The sequence below is a fragment of the Ranitomeya variabilis genome, chromosome 4 (assembly GCF_051348905.1).
Source record: "Ranitomeya variabilis isolate aRanVar5 chromosome 4, aRanVar5.hap1, whole genome shotgun sequence".
Taxonomy (NCBI): domain Eukaryota; kingdom Metazoa; phylum Chordata; class Amphibia; order Anura; family Dendrobatidae; genus Ranitomeya; species Ranitomeya variabilis.
The window spans coordinates 103,612,519-103,635,493 of record NC_135235.1 but is presented as its reverse complement, the minus strand read 5'-3'; the positions used below and the strand labels follow the sequence as shown (position 1 = coordinate 103,635,493).

The window sequence follows — 22,975 nt, the reverse complement described above, 5'->3', positions numbered from 1 at the left end:
CTGTCAGAAGCCATCAGTATAAATACCTAATTAGAGCACCACATGAAGACCCCCCACAGGCTGCCATGGAGCTCGAGCATATCATTAACTCAAAACTGAAAATAAAGACCAAACAACCAACCATTACTCAGATATCATTGTAAGGCCACGGTCACACATTCAGAATGTGCACCACTAATGCTGCATTCTGTCAAGGTGGCTCTTTTATTTGGGCTCCCTTCCAACGCTGCAATATTCATTTTTTTAAATAGCCCGCCATACCTGTAGTCTGTCCGGGGGGCATGTCTTTTCCCCCCGGACACAAACGCCTCCCAGCCATCCGTCAGCCGCCGCCTCCTCTGCCTTCATTAACGTCCCCGACGCCTGCGCTGTAAGTTCCCATCATGTGATGGGAGTCGAAGGGCAGCGCAAACTGCGCATGCCCGAAAAAGGAACTTACAGCGCAGGCACCGGGGACGTTAATGAAGGCAGAGGAAGCGGTGCCCGGCGCACGGAGGGACTGAAGGATGGCTGGAAGGCGTTTGTGTCCGGGGGAAAAAGACATGCCCCCCGGACAGACTACAGCTATGGCGGGCTAATTAAAAAAAATGAATACTGCAGAGTTGGAAAGGACCCCAACTATAAGAGCCACCTTGACAAAATGCAGCATTAGTGCTGCACAAGGTGGCTCCTTTAGTTAAAATCGCCGGGGGGGGGGGGGGGGGGGGGGTGACAGGTTCCCCTTAAATGCAGTTTATTGGGATTTTATGTGATAAACCAACACAAGGTAGAAAGTATTTGTGAAGTGTAAAGGAAACACTAAAACAATATGTAATTTTCTAAATATTTTAAAGATATAAATCTGAAAATTGTGATGTGCGTTTCTATTCAGCCCTCCTGAGTCTATACTTGTAGAACCACCTTTTGCTCAATTACTGCTGCAAGTCTTTTGGGGTTTGTCCCCACCAGCTTTACACATCTAGAGGCTGATATTTTTGCCCATTCCTTGCACTCCTTTTCTCTGGAGGGAGAATACTTAATACAGTCATATGAAAAAGTTTGGGCACCCCTATTAATCTTAAGCTTAATGTTTTATAAAAATTGTTTTTTTTGCAACAGCTATTTCAGTTTCATATATCTAATAACTGTTGGACACAGTAATGTTTCTGCCTTGAAATGAGGTTTATTGTACTAACAGAAAATGTGCAATCTGCATTCAAACAAAATTTGACAGGTGCATAAGTATGGGCACCCTTATCATTTTCTTGTTTTAAATACTCCTACCTACTTTTTACTGACTTACTAAAGCACTTTTTTTGGTTTTGTAACCTCATTGAGCTTTGAACTTCATAGCCAGGTGTATGCAATCATGAGAAAAGCTACTTAAAGTGGCCACTTGCAAGTTGTTCTCCTGTTTGAATCTCCTCTGAAGAGTGGCATCATGGGCTCCTCAAAACAACTGTCAAATGATCTGAAAACAAAGATTATTCAACATAGTTGTTCAGGGGAAGGATACAAAAAGCTGTCTCAGAGATTTAATCTGTCAATTTCCACTGTGAGGAACATAGTAAGGAAATGGAAGAACACAGGTACAGTTCTTGTTAAGGCCAGAAGTGGCAGGCCAAGAAAAACATTAGAAAGGCAGAGAAGAAGAATGGTGAGATCAGTCAAGGACAATCCTCAGACCATCTCCAGAGAGCTGCAGCATCAACTTGCTGCAGATGGTGTCACTGTGCATTGGTCAACTATACAACGCACTGTGTTTTTTTGCCGCCATGCATAACACCTTTTTGTATTACCAAACAACTCAATCTTGGTTTCATCAGTCCACAGGACCTTCTTCCAAGAATAAATTGGCTTCTCCAAATGTGCTTTTGCATACCTCAGCCGACTCTGTTTGTGGCATGCCTGCAGAAACGGCTTCTTTCGCATCACTCTCCCATACAGCTTCTCCTTGTGCAAAGTGCGTTGTATAGTTGACCGATGCACAGTGACACCATCTGCAGCAAGTTGATGCTGCAGCTCTCTGGAGGTGGTCTGAGGATTGTCCTTGACTGATCTCACCATTCTTCTTCTCTGCCTTTCTGATGTTTTTCTTGGCCTGCCACTTCTGGCCTTAACAAGAACTGTACCTGTGTTCTTCCATTTCCTTACTATGTTCCTCACAGTGGAAATTGACAGGTTAAATCTCTGAGACAGCTTTTTGTATCCTTCCCCTGAACAACTATGTTGAATAATCTTTGTTTTCAGATCATTTGACAGTTGTTTTGAGGAGCCCATGATGCCACTCTTCAGAGGAGATTCAAACAGGAGAACAACTTGCAAGTGTCCACTTTAAGTAGCTTTTCTCATGATTGCATACATGTAGCTATGAAGTTCAAAGCTCAATGAGGTTACAAAACCAAAAAAAGTGCTTTAGCAAGTCAGTAAAAAGTAGGTAGGAGTATTTAAAACAAGAAAATGATAAGGGTGCCCATACTTATGCACCTGTCAAATTTTGTTTGAATGCAGATTGCACATTTTCTGTTAGTACAATAAATCTCATTTCAAGGCAGAAACATTACTGTGTCCAACAGTTATTAGATATATGAAACTGAAATAGCTGTTGCAAAAAAAACAATTTTTATAAAACATAAAGCTTAAGATTAATAGGGGTGCCCAAACTTTTTCATATGACTGTAAGCCTTAGGCCGGGGTCACACATGCGAGTGTAATGCGAGAAACTTGCACGAGTCTCTCGCATCGATTCCCGGCACTGCCGCCAACACTCAGGACTTCTATGTAGTATTTCTATGTAGCTGAACGCTCCGGTCCTGAGTGCCGGCTGCATTCCCGGGAATTGATGCGAGAGACTCGTGCAAGTTTCTCGCATTGCACTCGCAAGTGTGACCCCGACCTTAGAAAGATGTCCCCAGATCCCAGTATTTAACTGTAACTAGGTCTAATGAGCTTTGCTGGCAAGGCTTGAATAGTCAACATAACCTTTTCTATAAAAATAACTATGGAAAAATCTACAGCCTATGTTAAAGAGAACTTAACAGGTACAGAAAATCTTCAACATCAAAAACTCACCAAATATCGTGGGAACGTAGCCTAAGGGAGCTTTCACGCTGCGTTCTTCTCCACGTTCAGTGGTCGCGTCAGGACTTATGTCTGAACACCCCCTTCCCCCCCGCAAATGGGTTATGAATGTATCCAACAATGGGTCCATTGACTTTAATGGTTCAGTTAGAGTCGCTGTGTGCTCTGTCATGCATTATTTTTGGCTGTATATGCCTAGTGGAGGGGAACACCCAGACATAGTAGACTGCGTCTGAGTATCTGTCTCCAGAAGGCATTTACTCCGGAAAATGATGCACGTCAGAGCACACAGTGACTCTTTTGGCACCATTTTAGTCGATGGCCCATCAGCACATAAGTCCGAATCCTGTTTTGCGGGGAGTTCAGATATAAGCCCTGAAGGGACCACTGAACGTGGAGAAGAATGCAGCGTGAAAGCACCGTTAAGTGTATGACTGCTGTATAAGTCCATAACAAGTAGCTGTTCTTTTTCTGCTGCAAATAAACAGTCAAAACTTTTCGCTCTTGGGAATACAGGTGCATCTTACAAAATTAGAATATCATCAAAAAGTTAATTTATTTTAGATCTTCAATACAAAAAGTGAAGCTCATATATTATATAGTATCATTACAAACAGAGTGATCTATTTCACATATTTATTTCTGTTAATGTTGATGATTATGGCTTACAGCCAATGAAAACCCAAACGTCATTATCTCAGTAAATTGGAATACTTTATAACACCAGCTTAAAAAATGATTTTAACATACGAAATATTGGCCTACTGAAATGTATGTTCAGTAAATACACTCAATACTTGGTTGGGGCTTCTTTTGCATCAGTTACTGCATCAATGCGGTGTGGCATGGAGGCGATCAGCCTGTGCACTGCTGAGGGGTTATGGAAGCCCAGGTTGCTTTGATAGCAGCCTTCAGCTCGTCTGCATTGTTGGGTCTAGTGTCTCTCATCTTCCTCTTGACAATACCCCAATCTATGGGGTTAAGGTCAGGCGAGTTTGCTGGCCATCACGCACAGTGATACTGTTGTTTTTAAACCAGGTATTGGCATTTTTGGCAGTGTGGACAGGTGCCAGGTCCTGCTGGAGAATGAAATTTCTATCTCTAAAAAGCTTATCTGCAGAGGGAAGCATGAAGTGCTCTAAAATTTCCTGGTAGACGGCTGCACTGGCTTTGGTCTTGATAAAACACAGTGGACCTACACCAGCAGATGACATGGCTCCACAAACCATCACTGATTGTGGAAACTTCACACTAGACCTTGGAAATCAAGGTCCCAGACTCTGGAGTAAGAGTGGAGAGGCCTCAATCCAAGCTGCTTGAGATCTAGTGTGAAGTTTCCACAATCACTCTGTATGTAATGACTCTATATAATATATGACTTTCACTTTTTGTATTGAAGAACTGAAATAAATTAACTTTTTGATGATATTCTAATTTTGTGTGATGCACCTGTATTACGCAGTAGGGCAGTGATAACATTTCTCTCATGTAGACATTTTAAACTGTTCAGGTGCTTTGCTAATTTAAGAAGTTTGATGATATTTACCCTGACATTTGAAAGGCGACATTTCTGTCCAGTGTGGTCTGTGGCTCTGGTTTCTTGTATTCCTATATTTAGCCTGGAGGCAATGACAGCTGAGCAACAGGCTGGTTAAAAATACAGGGCGCTCACAAGGAGGACAGTGGTTCAGATTGAAGGTTTGTATGAGAAACCTGAACATCTGCTCATCCATTGTCATAGCATATATACACTGCTCAAAAAAATATAGAGAACACTAAAATGCCACATCCTAGATATTCTAGTTGCAAATCCTGATTCATTACATACTGGAATGCATTGAAAACAATAAAACATAAAAATGATCAATGTAAATCAAAATTAATATCCCAAGGAGATTTGGATTTGGAATGATACTCAAAATCAACATGGAAAATCAAATTACAGGCTGATCCAACTTGGTGGAAATGCCTCAAAACAAGGAAATGATGCTCAGTAGTGTGTGTGGCCTCCACGTGCCTGTATGACCTCCCTACAATGCCTGGGCATGCCCCTGATGAGGCGGTGGATGTTCTCTTGAGGGATCAACTCCCAGACCTGGATTAAAGCATCAGTCAACTCCTGGACAGTGTGGTGCAGTCTGTTGGTGGATGGAACAAGAAGTTCTAGATGTGCTCGATTGGATTCAGGTCTGGGGAACGGGCAGGGCAGTCCACAGCATCAATGCCTTCATCATGCAGGAATGACTGACACACTTCAGCCACATGAGGCCTAGTATTGTCATGCATCAGAAGGAACCCAGGACCCACTGCACCTGCATATGGTCTCTCAATGGGTCTGAGGCTCTGATCCCGATAGCTAATGGCAGTCAGGGTACCACTGTCTAGTACATGGAGGGCTGTGCGGCCCTCCAAAGAAATGCCTCTTCACACCATTAATGGCCCACAGCAAAACCGGTAATACTGAAGGATGTCGCAGGCAGCAGAACATTTTCCATGGCATCTCTAGACTTTGTCACATCTATCATATGTGCTCAGGGTGAACCTGCTCTCATCCCTGAAGAGCACAGGCCGCCAATGTCGAATCTATCAATCTTGGTGTTCTCTGGCAAATGCCAATTGCCCTGCACGGTGTTGGGCTGTAAGCACAACACCCACTTGTGGACATCAAGCTTCATATCTCCTTCATGAAGTCTGTTTCTGACAGTTTAAGCAGACACATGGACGTTAGTGGCCTTATGCAGTTTATTTTGCAGGGCACTGGCACTGCTCTTCCTGTTCCTCCTTGCACAAAGGAGGAGGTAGCGGTCCTGCTGCCGGGTTGTTGCCCTCCTACGACCGCCTCCACGTCTTCTGGTGTACCTGCCTGTCTCTTGGTATCTGCTCCATTCTCTGGACACTTTGTTGACAGACACAGCTGCCATTCTCGCACAGCTCGCATTCATGTGCCATCCTGGATTAGGTTCCTATTATACCATGACCAGAGGATTAATATTAAGATCCATGGCACCAGTGCAAAATCTGTAACAGTGTTTCTACCTACCATGTGTCATCTATAGTGCTTCCAAAGTTGTAGACCAGGGCCCAGATGTGACTGTTTATAATGAAACCCCTATAGTTGTCCCTCTGATTCGGTTGCCTGCAGACGAGCATATGAAAAATTGTCAGAATTTCATTAAAAAAACTCGGATGATTGTTTTTCGAATTTTCATAAAATTTTCATCTATGTGCCATCCGTGTGTTCATTTTCTTTTGTCCGTCTGCAGTCTGTTTCCATACAACTCTATTAAACCGTGTACATGATTACACACATTTTCCTAGGTTTATAATATAGAGCTATCCTTAAAAATCGGATGCCGATTTCTACGCTCGTCTGCATGAGCTCTATGGCCAATATGATAAGGTATTAATTCTCCTAGCGAAATAGTGAAGAAAGGAATCCTCATATACCGTAACTGTCACCACCACTGGTACATTACAATATAAATTGGGATATATTTATTTTAAAGGCGAAAGTTTAAATCCCACTCGGATGCCCCCTAATGTACAGTCCCGGCTGCACCACTCTTTCACTGCCATTACAAATGTCATACAGAGAAATACACAGAAATTCACAGGCAGTTGCCTCTTTTCATAAGCATCATGTCAGCGTTAATCTCTGACTTTGGTCATATCTGTATTTGTATAGTAGTGCAGGTATTTTACTTGCAAATGCCATTCATCCAGATAGCTATCCTTACTTATTAGCCTTGGAGATAAGACAAGTTGTAACCTGAAGGTTCTGAGCATCAATGGGAGGTTTGTACCAGCCCCAACCATCTCTTGCAATGTACGGAATCTGTATTTTAGATGTCAACTAGGCCGTATACTAGACTCATACCTGTCCTCAATGGATGACTTTACACCAGTCTCATTATCATCACAGTAGGAATACAATCAGGACCTTACACAGACAGGAGTGGGTCCCTATGCAACAACAATATATGGACCCTTTGCTGTCCGATAGCTCATCATCATGCAAAATCCCACCTGCTTTGGAGGTAGTAGTGCGGCTCCGTTAGCTCTTGGGCCCCTGTGTGGCTGCATCTGTTGTACCAATGGTATATCCGCCCTGATTACAATAAAAGGTGACACCGCTATACTGAAGCACCATTGACAATAGGTATTCTTTCAACTGGCCTCCTTCCCCCTCCCTTCACTTGATTAGAGCATGCTTAGCTAACGCTTCTATACAAATAAATAGTATCTGACTCAGTCTGTTGCTGCTAATCGCCATATAAAGAACAGGAAGTATGGGTTAAACATTAGGTCAAGTGGCCACTGTGACAAATGGCAAATGTAACATGGACAGTAATAAGAAAACAACAAAAAGAAATTTATATAAAAAAAATACTCATCATAAAATCTTAGTATAAGGAATAGGTCATTTTAATATCCCTCATCTTCACCAGGCAAATAGACTTGCAAACTGATGAACCATGAGTGTTAAGGTACCGTCACACTAAACGATAACGATAGCGATCCGTGACGTTGCAGCGTCCTGGATAGCGATATCGTTGTGTTTGACACGCAGCAGCGATCTGGATCCTGCTGTGATATCGCTGGTCGTTGATTAAAGTTCAGAACTTTATTTGGTCGTCAGATCGCCGTGTTTCGTTGTGTTTGACAGCAAAAGCAACGATACCAGCGATGTTTTACAATGGTAACCAGGGTAAACATCGGGTTACTAAGCGCAGGGCCGCGCTTAGTAACCCGATGTTTACCCTGGTTACCAGTGTAAAATGTAAAAAAACAAACAGTACATACTCACCTTCTGATGTCTGTCACACGTCCCTCGCTGTCCGCTTCCTGCACTGACTGTGAGCTCCGGCCGGCCGCAAAATGGAAGCACAGCACAGCGGTGACGTCACCGCTCTGCTGTTAGGGCCGGCGCTCACACAGTGCAGGGAAGCGGACGCCGGGGGACGCGAAGGTGAGTATGTAGTGTTTGTTTTTTTACATTTTACACTGGTAACCAGGGTAAACATCGGGTTACTAAGCGCGGCCCTGCGCTTAGCAACCCGATGTTTACCCTGGTTACCTGGGGACCTCGGCATCGTTGGTCGCTGGAGAGCGGTCTGTGTGACAGCTCTCCAGCGACCAAACAGCGACGCTGCAGCGATCGGCATCGTTGTCTGTATCGCTGCAGCGTCGCTTAGTGTGACGGTACCTTTACTCTTTGACTGTCCAAACAGTTGGGAGTTCTGTGGTGTCTAGATAAGAGTCTTGAACAAGGGAGTAGCCCCAGTCCCAGAACATAAAACCACAGCCAACATCCTTAGTTATTAAGCAAAAAAACAAAAAACAAAAATCAGATGAACAGCGCTTCTTAGGATGGATCTCTTATTCGCAGTTGCTATATTTCAGCTGACACATGGGACTAAGCAATTTAGCCATTCATTGGCTTTAGTGCATGTCTTGTTACATTTCAGTGTTAAGAAAAAAGGAGATAATGAGAAAGTAGAACTTGTTTTAAAATGTAATGTGCTTCCTGTTCCTGTCTTGGCGGAAAAGGATAATTGCTGTGAAGCTAGTCACTACTCACGGATAAGCCGTGAGGCAGGGTAGTCAAACATTACAGGGTCAGATACCAAGAGAGCACATAGTAATCTAAAGGGGAAAGACAAAGCCGAAGTCAGGTCATGGTCCGAGATCAGAATACCAGGAAGATGGCGGATCAGAGCAAAAGGGTTAGGCAAACGGATGGATGGAACAAGTAGAGCAGTATTCCCCAACTCCGGTCCTCAAGAGCCACCAACAGGTCATGTTTTCAGGATTTCCTCAGTATTGCCCAGGTGATAATTGCATTACCTTCACAGGCAATAATTCCACCTCCTGTGAAATACTAAGGAAATCTTGAAAACATGACCTGTTGGTGGCTCTTGAGGACTGCAGTTGGGGAATACTGAAGTAGAGCAACAAATAGAGCACAGAAATACAAGGTAAATAACTGAGCAGATGCTAAGTCTGGAAGAGATCTGGGACTGACAGCTCACCTACTAATTACCTGGAACAGGGAACACCTGAAAGAACCTCAGCACCTCCCAGATTGGATGGCTGAGCTATCCATCAAAACACTGATAGCTCAACACACCCCTGCACCAGACTGGATGACTGAGCTGTCAGTTACTGCATCCAATATATAATGATAAGGAAGGTGCTCACTTTGTGGGAGGTGCTCAGGAAAAAATAGTAATTACATGAAAAAATTCCGGCACACTACTGACGATTAATTAGTCTCTCATTTATTAATTATTCTATACAACGGTGGAATTTCCAAAATATTATTTTCTTTTATTTCAAAGCAACGGTGGGTTTTCCAAAGTATTATTTTTCTTACACTTTGATATGACATTATCATTATATTAGCTTGCTGGTTTTACTTTCACTTCTACAGACAACCAGGGAAAGCTGCCGGCCAGAGCTTAACCTGGCTCTGTCTGATTAATTGCTGTCCTGCTCTACTGCTCTCTGCATCTGTAAAATTCACAGCACTGTATCTGCAGATCTGCCAGCCCACACAGGACACTCTCCACTGAATGCATTCAGGTGGAAATTAGGGTCCGGGCTTGGACACTACTGCGCAGGCGCACCATTTCGGCCTCCCTCGGTTCTTTTCGCTCCTTTTCGGATCTTCTTCTTTGCACACGTCTCTCACCTGCACTTTTACCCGGAAATACTCCCACGGGTATGTACACCGGAACAAGAGGGACATTTAATCTCTTGAAAAAGGCTTCATAGCCGAAACGTTGAGATAAAGAAACTAATGTCATATCAAAGTGTAAGAAAAATAATACTTTGGAAAACCCACCGTTGCTTTGAAATAAAAGAAAATAATATTTTGGAAATTCCACCGTTGTATAGAATAATTAATAAATGAGAGACTAATTAATCGTCAGTAGTGTGCCGGAATTTTTTCATGTAGTTACTGCATCCAAGACACTCTGAGCGGAGGAATCGTGACAATTGCAGCATGTGTCTGGTGCGATATCAATAGCTGCAGCTGCAGTCAAGATGTTCTGGCTAAATTATTTAATAGGCATTTCTTGTATCTCAAAAGAGTCAAATTTTTACACTCAGTCAGATCAAGATCATCACAACCGCTGTGATCTGTTTTCTTTTTCTAAAAATTTATTTTAACATCAGAATCTAACTTGTTTCATTATAGCATGTACAACTCAAAGCATGGCTGAGTTTCCCCTATTTCTGGCCATACACTTTACAGAGCTTTTGCACACCTTCTGATATTCTTCTACCCCATACTTTACATTGCAGTTATGCTCTCTAATGCAAAGCAGACTATAGATTGAGATGTAAACTTGACACACAGGCACAACTGATTATTACTTTAAGGCTGGGATCACACACAGCGAGATACGGCCGAGTCTCGCAGGTTAAAACCAAGCTCTGGCACCGGCACTCCGGAGCGGAGCGTGCAGCCGCATAGCAATACATGGAGCCGCACGCTCCGCTCCGGAGTGAAGGTGCCAGAGCTTGGTTTTAACCTGCGAGACTCGGCCGTATCTCGCTGTAATGTGCCTCCGGCCTAAGGCTAGGTCTACATGTTGTGTGCAAAATAGAGATCACAGTGTCACACTGTATCTACCGTAATAATTTCCTATGGTGCTGCACTGTGACCTGCAACTTACACCTAATCCAGCAATGGCATATGTTTCCAAATGTGTTTCATTTTCTGCTACTGGTTTTAAGTCACATGTGACTCACTTACAGCAAAATCACAGATCTAAAATAGTCACTCTACAGCAAGTCGCTGATAAGCTCCATAAGTGTTTTTGGTCATACGACTTGTCTGAGAATTGCTGTCTCAGTGTATCCTTAGCTTAAATCCATAATAAATACAAAAAAGTCAGGAAATCCACTAGAAGTTTGGAAAAACCTGTTCATGCACTGGTTTTCTTTGTTTTCTTACTGGAATGTGCACATTATATACATTCAGACTGAAGGCGGCAAAACCACAATGGAGCACGCATGGAAATAAGGAGTAAAGAATCACATGTGACACAAACCAGAATATATTAAACCTTAGGTTCCTCAAGGTTCCCAACTTTTACTCTGACAGCTTTACACACTCTTGACAGTCTCTGAAGAATCTTTGTCAGGTCTTCACCTGGACTGGCTTTTCAACAGTCTTGAAGGAGTTCCAAGAGGTGCTGAGCACTTGATGGATGCTTTCCTTTCACTCTGTGGTCCAACTCATCCCAAACTATCTGAACTGTGTTAGGTTGTGGGATTGTGGAGACCATGTCATCTGATGCAGAACTCCATCCCTCTCCTTCTTGACCACATAGCCCTTACATAGCCTGGAGGTGTTTTGGGGGTCATCGTCCTTTTGCAACACAATTTTTTTTTTCTACTAAGTGCAAATCAGTTGGGATGGTATGTTGTTGCAGAATACTCTGCTAGCAATGTGCCTTGAATGTGATATAAATCGCCAGTGTCACCTGCAAAGTTTACCCACACCATACCACATCTTCTTCCACACTTTACAGTAGGCATCAGACATGGAGGAAACATCTGCTCACCTTTTCTGCTTCTCACAAAGACATGGTGGTTAGTACCCAAAATCTCATATTTTGAGACATCAGACCATAGTAGAGGTTTCCACTGACCTAATGTCCAGTCCTTGCGTTCTTTGGCCCACACAAGTCTCTTCTTGCTTGTGGTCCCGAGTGATAACTTTTTTTTTGCAGACGTTTGACCATAAAGGCTTGCTTCTTGCAGTCACCTCTGGGCAGTTTATGTTAAGATGTGTCTGCTACTTGATGTCTGTGCATCATTTATGAGGGCTGTTATATGAGGTCCTGTCAAATTTTGGTTTCTGAAGCTGGTAAGTCTAAAGAACTTATACTCTGCAGCAGAGGTAATTCTTTGACTTCCTTGCCTGGGGCGGTCCTCATGAGAGCCAGTTTCATCATAGCAATTGATGGTTTTAATGACTCAAATTGAGGATGCCTTCAAGGTTCTAGCAATTTCCTGGATTGACTAACGTTCATGTCTTACAGTAATGATGGACTGCAATTTCTTTTTAAATAGTTGAGTGGTTCTTGTCATTTTCTGGTTTGACAGTGGCAAACACTTTCTCAAGGCAGGTGATTCCACAAATCAACTCTTGAAGATGCACACCTATACAATGGAAGCCATTTCACACCACTGATGAAGCTGCTTGAGAGAATGTTAAAGGGGCGTAAAGTTGTCATTACTGGATACATTGAAACATATTCTGCTTTGTTTCACATCTGTTTCTTTATCCTTGTTTTCATATTTGCTCCTTTATGGTTTTGCTGTTTTCAGTCTGAATAAACAAAATGCAAACTCCAATAAAAACTGAGAAAATTATTGAATTAACAGTCGTGTCCAAACTTTTGACCTGTCCTCTGTATTACCGGTATTTAAAATGATGATCAATCAGGGTAAAGCTGTCAATCATTCAGAATACAAAACTTTTCCCTCCCTGCTTGTGGGGTGCAGAACTCCCTTACTCCTGAAGTTGAATAGACTGTAATTTTGGTACAAATTTCTGTATAATTGGGATTGAGTGAGTTATCTGCAGTGGGCAGATGAGATGGACACGCATTCCATTTTATGCCCCTTGGTGTTTTGTACAGATAGGAAGTGTCATGACCCTAAAAGAAAATAAAATTCAAAAAAAGAGGAAAGACGCGTACAAAAGATTGCTTAAATTTAGGAAGTGCAACTAATGTAAATATTTATGTAACAAACACAAAAACTTCCTGAAGAAAAGAAACCACCTCTTGTGGTGACATGCGTGGGTTCCTCTTTCCCGTTTGATGCTTTTTCTATGAGCCAATTTACTGTGAGTGACTCCGCACGTGGCACTTTATTGCACATATAACAAAAGACTGACAGGCACTTCCAAATCAGCAAACTAGTGTGAACAGGTGCAAACCAGGAGGAGCCTTTTCTATACATAACAAACAAACTCTTTCTGCTGTATCAGCATGGCTCCTTCCTTTTTGTCTTCCTGCTGCTGTCATTTGACATGATGTTTTATGGAATTGTTATTTATGATATTTAAATAAAAATATGATTTTCTATTTTATTGGTGGTGTCTCTGTACTCCGTTTTTTCTTTGTATATACACCTGCTTGGAGTATTCCACTGTCTTCACTGTATGCTCTGGTGAATTTATATTGGGAGAGGGGCGCTTTTTCTTTTGGCCCAGTGAAAAAGAACTGCTTATCTGACTTTTGTTTATAAACAAAGTTGCACTGTGTAGTGCTAAAGCATGTAAATATGAAATGTATGAGATATACAGTCATGGCCAAAAGTATTGACACCCCTGCAATTCTGTCAGATAATACTCAGTTTCTTCCTGAAAATGATTGCAAACACAAATTCTTTGGTATTATTATCTTCATTTAATTTGTCTTAAATGAAAAAACACAAAAGAGAATGAAGCAAAAAGCAAAATATTGATCATTTCACACAAAACTCCAAAAATGGGCGAGACAAAAGTATTGGCACCCTCAGCCTAATACTTGGTTGCACAACCTTTAGCCAAAATAACTGCAACCAACTGCTTCGGGTAACCATCAATGAGTTTCTTACAATGCTCTGCTGGAATTTTAGACTATTCTTCTTTGGCAAACTGCTCCAGGTCCCTGATATTTGAAGGGTGCCTTCTCCAAACTGCCACTTTTAGATCTCTCCACAGGTGTTCTATGGGATTCAGGTCTGGACTCATTGCTAGCCACCTTAGAAGTCTCCAGTGCTTTCTCTCAAACCATTTTCTAGTGCTTTTTGAAGTTTATTTTGGGTCATTGTCCTGCTGGAAGACCCATGACCTCTGAGGGAGACCCAGCTTTCTCACACTGGGCCCTACATTATGCTGCAAAATTTGTTGGTAGTCTTCAGACTTCATAAAGCCATGCACACGGTCAAGCAGTCCAGTGCCAGAGGTAGCAAAGCAACCCCAAAACATCAGGGAACCTCCGCCATGTTTGACTGTAGGGATCGTGTTCTTTTCTTTGAATGCCTCTTTTTTTCTCCTGTAAACTCTATGTTGATGCCTTTGCCCAAAAAGCTCTACTTTTGTCTCATCTGACCAGAGAACATTCTTCCAAAACGTTTTAGGCTTTTTCAGTTAAGTTTTGGCAAACTCCAGCCTGGCTTTTTTATGTCTCGGGGTAAGAAGTGGGATCTTCCTGGGTCTCCTACCATACAGTCCCTTTTCATTCAGACACCGACGGATAGTACGGGTTGACAATGTTGTACCCTCGGACTGCAGGGCAGCTTGAACTTGTTTGGATGTTAGTTGAGGTTCTTTATCCAAAATCCGCACAATCTTGCGTTGAAATCTCTTGTCAATTTTTCTTTTCCGTCCACATCTAGGGAGGTTAGCCACAGTGTCATGGGCTTTAAACTTCTTGATGACACTGCGCATGGTAGACACAGGAACATTCAGGTCTTTGGAGATGGACTTGTAGCCTTGAGATTGCTCATGCTTCCTCACAATTTGGTTTCTCAAGTCCTCAGACAGTTCTTTGGTCTTCTTTCTTTTCTCCATGCTCAATGTGGTACATACAAGGACACAGGACAACAGATTGAGTCAACTTTAGTCCATGTCAACTGACTGCAAGTGTGATTTAGTTATTGCCAACACCTGTTAGGTGCCACAGGTAAGTTACAGGTGCTGTTAATTACACAAATTAGAGAAGCATCACATGATTTTTCAAACAGTGCCAATACTTTTGTCCACCCCCTTTTTTATGTTTGATGTGGAATTATATCCAATTTGGCTTTAGAACAATTCTTTTTGTGTTTTTTTTCATTTAAAACAAATTAAATGAAGATAATAATACCAAAGAATTTGTGTTTGCAATCATTTTCAGGAAGAAACTCAGTATTATCTGACAGAATTGCAAGGGTGTGAATACTTTTGACCATGACTGTAAATAACATTACTGCTCTAGATAATAAGAAAAAATGGAGATACTTAGCACATAATTTGGCCAATTCATGCATGCCCTGCAGCCAACGACAAGGTGGTCTTCGGTTTTGCTGGAAACCTGTATAGTGCAAACACCTCTATAAGGCCGGGGACACACTTAACGTATAAAAAAACGGTCCGTTTTTCACGGCCGAGAATCGCACAAATGTTTCAAAAACAGTGATCCGTGTGCAGTGCGAGGATGCGATTTCCTCGCATCAAATGATCCGTGTGGCATCCGTGTGACATCCGTATGGCATCCGTATGCCGAGATTTTCTCGCAAGCTTGCAAAACCGACATCTAATGGATTTATGTGCTCAAATGTTCGGGAAAATATATATTCAGTATATATACAGTATATATATATATATATGTGTCATTGAGACACATATATATATATTCTGTATTTATATTTCATTCAGCGCGACATCTGTGAAAAGCCGGTAATTCAATTGCCGGCTTTGCATTTCTCCTTCACAAACCCGACAGGATATGAGACATGGTTTACATACAGTAAACCATCTCATATCCCCTTTTTTTTGCATATTCCACACTACTAATGTTCGTAGTGTGTATGTGCAAAATTTGGCCGCTGTAGCTGCTAAAATAAAGGGTTAAATGGCGGAAAAAATTGGTGTGGGCTCCCGCGCAATTTTCTCCGCCAGAATGGTAAAGCCAGTGACTGAGGGCAGATATTAATAGCCAGGAGAGGGTCCATGGTTATTGGCCCCCCTGTGGCTAAAAACATCTGCCCCCAGCCACCCCAGAAAAGGCACATCTGGAAGATGCGCCTATTCTGGCACTTGGCCACTCTCTTCCCACTCCCTGTAGCAGTGGGATATGGGGTAATGAAGGGTTAATGCCACCTTGCTATTGTAAGGTGACATTAAGCCAGATTAATAATGGAGAGGCATCAATTATGACACCTATCCATTATTAATCCAATTGTTGGAAAGGGTTAAAAAACACACACACATGATTTAAAAGTAGTTTAATGAAATAAACACAGCGGTTGTTGTAATAATTTATTGTTCTCTCAATCCATCAGGAACACCCTAATAATAAACGCACAAGATACATACCTTCTGGTGAACCGTCTCGTCCCACGAAGTAATCCATCTGAAGGGGTTAACTAATATTACAGGCAGGAGCCCTGCTAAATGCAGCGGTGCTCGTGCTTGTAATTCCCCGGCGAATGAATGAAATGTAGGTCATTGACCTACATTTCCTTCAGTCGCGGTGATGCGCCCCTGCTGGATGTTCTCATATGACCTGGAGCGTGGAAAAAAGTTCCCAGGCTGCAGTTCATGAGAACATCCAGCAGGGGCGCATCACCGCGACTCAATGTAAGTACAGATCCAGCTTTCCTTTCAGCACCCGGGGATTACAGGTACGAGCGAGTGGTTTATCGCAGCTCGTGCCTGTAATATTAGTTAACCCCTTCAGATGGATTACCTCGTTGGACGTGATCTGACATCAGAAGGTATGTATCTTGTGCGTTTATTATTTTTCCAAGCGAGGGTGTTCCTGATGGATTGAGAGAACAATAAATTATTACAACAACCGCTGTGTTTATTTAATTAAACTACTTTTAAATCATGTGTGTGTGTGTTTTTTAACCCTTTCCAACAATTGGATTAATAATGGATAGGTGTCATAATTGACGCCTCCCCATTATTAATCTGGCTTAATGTCACCTTACAATAGCAAGGTGGCATTAACCCTTCATTACCCCATATCCCACCACTACAGGGAGTGGGAAGAGAGTGGTCAAGTGCCAGAATAGGCGCATCTTCCACATGTGCCTTTTCTGGGGTGGCTGGGGGCAGATGTTTTTAGCCACGGGGGGCCAATAACCATGGACCCTCTCCTGGCTATTAATATCTGCCCTCAGTCACTGGCTTTACCATTCTGGTGGAGAAAATTGCGCGGGAGCCCACGCCAATTTCTTCCGCCATTTAACCCTTTATTTTAGCAGCTACAGCGGCCAAATTTTGCACATACACACTACTAACATTAGTAGTGTGGAATATGCAAAAAAAAGGGGGATATGAGATGGTTTACTGTATGAAAACCATGTCTCATATCCTGTCGGGTTTGTGAAGGAGAAATGCAAAGCCGGCAATTGAATTACCGGCTTTTCTATAGAACACCGCTGCGTATTTCTCGCAATGCACACGCATGGTCCGTGTGTAATCCGATTTTTTCTCGCACCCATAGACTTGCATTGGCGAGTCTCGGCCGAGATACACTGACAATCGCAGCCTGCTGCGAGTTCCCTCGGATCCTGAATACGGTGGAGAAAATATCGGATGATGGGAGCTGCACCATAGATTAACATTGGGCCGAGTGCTATGTGATTTTTTTATCGCATAGCACTCGTCCGTATTACGGTCTAGTGTGACCCCGGCCTATGGCTGAGGCTATGTGCACACGTTCAGGATTTTTCGCGTTTTCTTCGTCTTTTTTCGGCGGTTTTCCACATAAAAAACGCTAAAAACCACTTACATTTATTAGAATGCAATCTGCAATTTTTGTGCACATGTTGCGGTTTTTTTTCCACGGAAAAAAACGCATAGAAAACGCGAAATTTTTTTTTTAAAATACGCATTAAAAAAATGCGATAAAAACGTGAGCGGATTTCTTGCAGAAAAAGTCAGATTTTGTTCAGGAAAATTCTGCAAATAATCCTGACGTGTGCACATAGCCTGAAGCCTAACTTTATGGGTAGGTAGGATCCTGCTGCAATTAAAACCCCTGCAGCCTGTGATGGTTTTAATTGCAGCCGGATCCAGGAATTGTCTATTTATATTAACAGTATCTCGGATATCCACATGGTTCTATTGGTTATCATGTCGATCATATGGCTTATATCCCAGTGCCAGTTTTTAGCTTTAGGAAACACGTTCTGGCGCAATTTTTTATGTTTTTGTCTTCTCTAGGCTTTTGTGTTTGTTATATAATAAATATTTGCATTGTTTAACTTTAGGAAGAGAAACCAATTTGTTGTACGTCTTTCCTATTTTTTTTATTGCATTTGTCGTACATGAACTTTGGTTAGCACTCCATCAATATACAGGTAGCGCCTTCTTCGTTGCTACTTTTTGGAAAAAGAAAATGCTCCAGAGTGGAAAAAATCTGCATAATTATTTATGTCCCTTCTAAGGGATGTTTTCTGCTCAGTGCCAGAGTTGCTTTCTCCCAGGATGAGCAGACTGTTTGCTTTGCTTAATTCTATTATACTTAATTTCGGATAACTTTCGCCACATTAGCTGTGCATTAACCATTTTATGTACATTTGGAATTATCCAGTGTTTAGTTCAAGTAGTAGCGGCTCTGGATTCACTCAAGCCTGACAATGGGACATCTGTTATAGTGTTTACTCTGTGTTACAAGGGCAGTAAAATCTCTGTAATTATAGCAAACCGTCCTCCCATCACAGAAAGTGTAGCCCTGATCTGCTAAAGATATCTGCAATTCTTGTCTTGTCAAACAGAAAAGGGCGACTTCATCGCACTGGATCTTGGTGGATCATATTTCCGTATTCTGCGAGTGAAGGTTTCACATGAAAAGAAGCAGACGGTTCAGATGGAAAGTGAGATATATGACACACCTGAGGACATTATTCACGGCACTGGAACACGGGTAAGAGTTCTGTATGCATAAAAAGAGTTTATTTTTTATGTCAGAATCTGATGTATAACACTTTAAAAAGCCAGAAAATATTTGCCCCCCGCAGCATGGCTCAAACATTTTGTGACTCCTCTAGTTTTCACAGCAGTATCAGACAAAATCGGCGGAGTTATAGACAGAGCAGTGACGGGAATGGCATGGTGGCTGTGGCGCTCTTTACATCCCAAATCTTACTCCAGTTGCCATTGACTCCTCTACGCCCCCTGATCAAGACTGGCATGAACGACGCCGGTCTTGATGAATTGGGGCCTTTGATGGCAGCCACCATAAGTGGTCATCATAGTGCAGAACATGCATGTCTTTTCAGTGTGGAGACTGGAGTAATCTGTTGCCGCCACCTCTGTGGATTGGGCATGCTGAAATCCAACATGCCAAACCTATTCCTTCCAACATCTTTTTGAACACCTTCTTAGTCATAAAGTTATCCATGACTAAAGACATGGATCACTAAAAATGGTAGAGGAAATATTACTGTATACATTTTATGGTGATTCACATGTATTTTAAAGTGACACTTTAGTGACTCTAACTGGTCTATGTATCGTCAATATACCTGGTGCCTGTAGCATGTCTGTGACTCCTAAAGCTAGCCATATACATTGGATATCGAATGATAGTTTTCGGCTAATCAATCTCTTCCATATTCCCCATGTTCAGGCCGTGTTTTATTGTGTTCTCTGTGTAGAGAGATGAATAAGTTGGTGCCTCGCGGCCCACAGAACAAAAGGATTGGGTGATTCATTTCCAACTTCCTGATCCTTTTGTTCCCTGACGCAATCTGTTTGTGGGATAGTCAAGAGACACCCATACATAGCAAATGGTCAACCAAGCCCTCCTACTTTTAACTACTGTGTGTGTATAGAAATCATTTATGACAATGAAAAAGTGGAACTAAAATGTTTTATAAATGGGAGAAGAATTCATGAAGAGGGCACAAGCTTTATTGACTATATATTAGTCTGGAGCCTCTACTTACTGAATGAAAGACAGATATTAGGAAGCTGTCACTAGGTTTTTGCTATTTAGTCTGAGAGCAGCATAACGTAGACACAGACCCTGATTCCAGTATTGTGCCACTTACCGGCCTGTAGTTTCAATAAAATCACCGTTTTCTCAACAGGTGATTAACACTATAGGACTAGTAACCTTACTGTCATATAGTCTTCCATATTCATGAACACTGTATAGCCACGTATACATCACTGATTGGCAGCTGTCTGCCTATGCACAGTGTACACAGAAAGCTGCCAATCACTGCTATAGGCGGGGTTTTATACAGTGTGTCTGTAAAGTCATGGTGCACTTTTGACCAGTCACAGGTTCTATTTATAGTTTACATTTTGGCGCCCTTTCTCTGGCCCAATCATATCAGACCTGTTCATGAGGAGAGATAACAAGAACCAATCAAACAACACAAACTCATTTCAGGCTACTTTCACACTAGCGTTTTTTGCAATACGTCGCAATGCGTCGTTTTGGTGAAAAAACGCATCCTGCAAAAGCGCTTGCAGGATGCGTTTTTTCACCATTGACTAACATTAGCGACGCATTTGGGACGCATTGCCACACGTCGCAACCGTCGTGCGACGGTTGCACCGTGTTGTGGCGGACCGTCGGCTGCAAAAAACGTTACATGTAACGTTTTTTGCGGCCGACGGACCGCCATTTCCGACCGCGCATGCGCGGCCGGAACTCCGCCCCCACCTCCCCGCACCTCACAATGGGGCGGCGGATGCGCTGGAAAAATGCATCCGCTGCCCCCGTTGTGCGGCATATACAACGCTAGCGTCGGTACGTCGGCCCGACGCTCTGCGACGGGCCGAGTACGACGCTAGTGTGAAAGTAGCCTAAGCTGTTGCTGAGCCCCCAGTCAGATTAACCCCTGATAAACTGAACTCTGATTAATACACTGCCAGGTCTGTGACATCATGCAGCCACAAGCCTATGCCAGCTGTGTGGTTTTCCATGCCAGTCGAGATGTGGACGGTACAGAGGAAAGTTCAGTGTGTTCTGTGGCTCGCTAAACTTGAATCCGTGACCAAAGTGCTACGTGAATATGGGCGCGTTTATAACGAAGCGCCACCACATAGGAATAACATTACTCGGTGGGGTAAGCAGTTGAAGGAAACCGGCAGTTTGGTGGAGGAACCCCGTTCTGGTGGGCCATCAGTCAGTGATGAGTCTGTAGAGGCTATACGGGATAGTTACCTAAGGAGCCCTAAAAAAAATCTGTGCGTTCGTGTGCTCGATAATTACACCTAAGCAAGATTACAGTTCATAAGGTGTTAAAGAAACGTCTCTGTTTTACGAGGTACAAATTGCTTCTGTTGCCCACTATCAAACCGGTGGATAGACCCACACAATGCGCGTTTGCTACAGATATGCTTCATGAGATTGACAATGATGCAAGATTTTTGCAGAAGATTGTGTTTAGCGATGAGGCGACCTGAATGTAACACCCCTAAAGTGAACGTGTGGTGTGGCCTGATGCATGATAAGGTGATGGGCCCATTTTTTTTCGCGGAGCGGTCTGTGACGGCAAATCCGTATCTTGACGTGTTGGAATTGTATGCAGTGCCACAATTTCAAGAATGTGTCATCTTTCAACAGGACGGCGCTCCTCCACACTGCGCCACCATTGTTCGTGAGTTTCTGGATAGAACATTCACCTGGCGGTAAATAGGCAGGGGTTCTGTCAAGCCATGGCCACCACGATCCCCGGATCTGACTCCCTTAGACTTTTACTTTTGGGGTTAAGTGAAGCAACCGGTGTACATTGAACGTATCAACGACATTAATCACTTAAAACAGAGAATCACAGACGTCATTCACTCTGTTACACCAGACGTCCTTACCCGTGTGTGGCAAGAACTTCACTATTGTTTGGATGTGTGTAGGGCAACAAATGGAGCCCACATCAAAGTCCACTGAATAGGTGCACTGGGGGAGTTTTTCTTTTATTTGGAGCAGATTTCACATTTCTATCTTGTTTTGTTGCTTTCCAGTGACTGGTCAAAAGTGCACCATGACTTTACGGACACACTGTAGAGCTCAGTTTTCTGAGAACGGATAGATCTGCAGCAGACTATACTGCGATTTTATCATAATGACAGCAAGCAGCCCAATAAGTGACACATCACTGGAATCAGGGTCTCTGACTCTACATTATGCTGCTCTGAATTGGGGTAGCAAAACCTGCTGACAGATTCTCTGTAATGCTATCAACAATTTCCCTGGTGCAAGAGCTGCAGATATTATTTTGTTGGCTAGCATGTTCCTCTATGCCCAAGGGGAATAAGAGTCGCTGATGAGAGCAATCTATTAATAACCTGTGGTTTCATTATGTGTCTTTCCATGCTAAATGCTTCATGCTAATGCTCACATCTAATAGTGGAGTAAGCCCTTCTAACATATACTACATTAGTAGCCTCCAGGCTACAGGCGGCTGTCAGTCAATGGATGCCACTGATGGATTTGCAGGCAAGAGGACAGATATGGGAAGTTCTGTGTAGCCCTGTAATGTATTCTTCCCTATTACAACGACTATTTATTTTAATCCGGGACAGTCACAGCGACAACCCAGTGTAAGCAAAAAAAAAAGTTAAACTACAACATTTTACAAAATGATACCCTTGAAAGCAACATCTAAATTATGGCCAGGTAAACTATGGTTTGTAGATGGCAGGTGGATTTTCTTCAAAGTCTTTCTAGTTATTCTTATATTTTTTTAATTTTTCTTGCCTTATTTGACATCATGTAACAGATGTTGTGATATCGAGGCAGCTCAGATGTATAGAACAATGGTAATTGCGTGTGGTCAGGCGGTCTATCCCTGGCGGTGGAGGGGGGGGGGTACTTAGGAACATTTTAAGAAACAATATTTCAGTAAACAGCCGACCATTACAATTAACCTTTGTGTTCATTTGTTAGTAGGATAACTGTTTCTTCTGTAGTTCGCATCCGCTGCATTCACCCCAGATGACAATATGAGCGCAGCCGTAATACGGGCAGACGTGGGAAATTTGCTCCACGTGCTTCCATTTCTATCATTAGGAAAAAGTCACACATTAAAAAGAGATTGACCATGATCCAAACTTCTCCATCCATAAATGAAAAATATTGTCCTTCTGCAATGACCAAGTCAATCGTTCTGGGGCTATAATGAAGTGAACGCTACAGTTGTGTCATTTACTCATATTACTGTTGGCACTTTC

General features: G+C 42.6%; 1 protein-coding gene across 2 annotated transcripts in view; it reads left to right on the top strand.

Annotated features, from left to right (window-relative positions):
* Positions 1 to 22,975, top strand: part of LOC143769935 (hexokinase-1) — a 113,309-nt gene that overhangs the window by 49,416 nt on the left and 40,918 nt on the right. For both annotated transcript variants that reach the window (XM_077259007.1, XM_077259008.1), the window contains exon 3: positions 18,565 to 18,713. In XM_077259007.1, the coding sequence (XP_077115122.1) occupies positions 18,565 to 18,713 (149 nt within the window). The remainder of the gene's footprint in view (positions 1 to 18,564; positions 18,714 to 22,975) is intronic.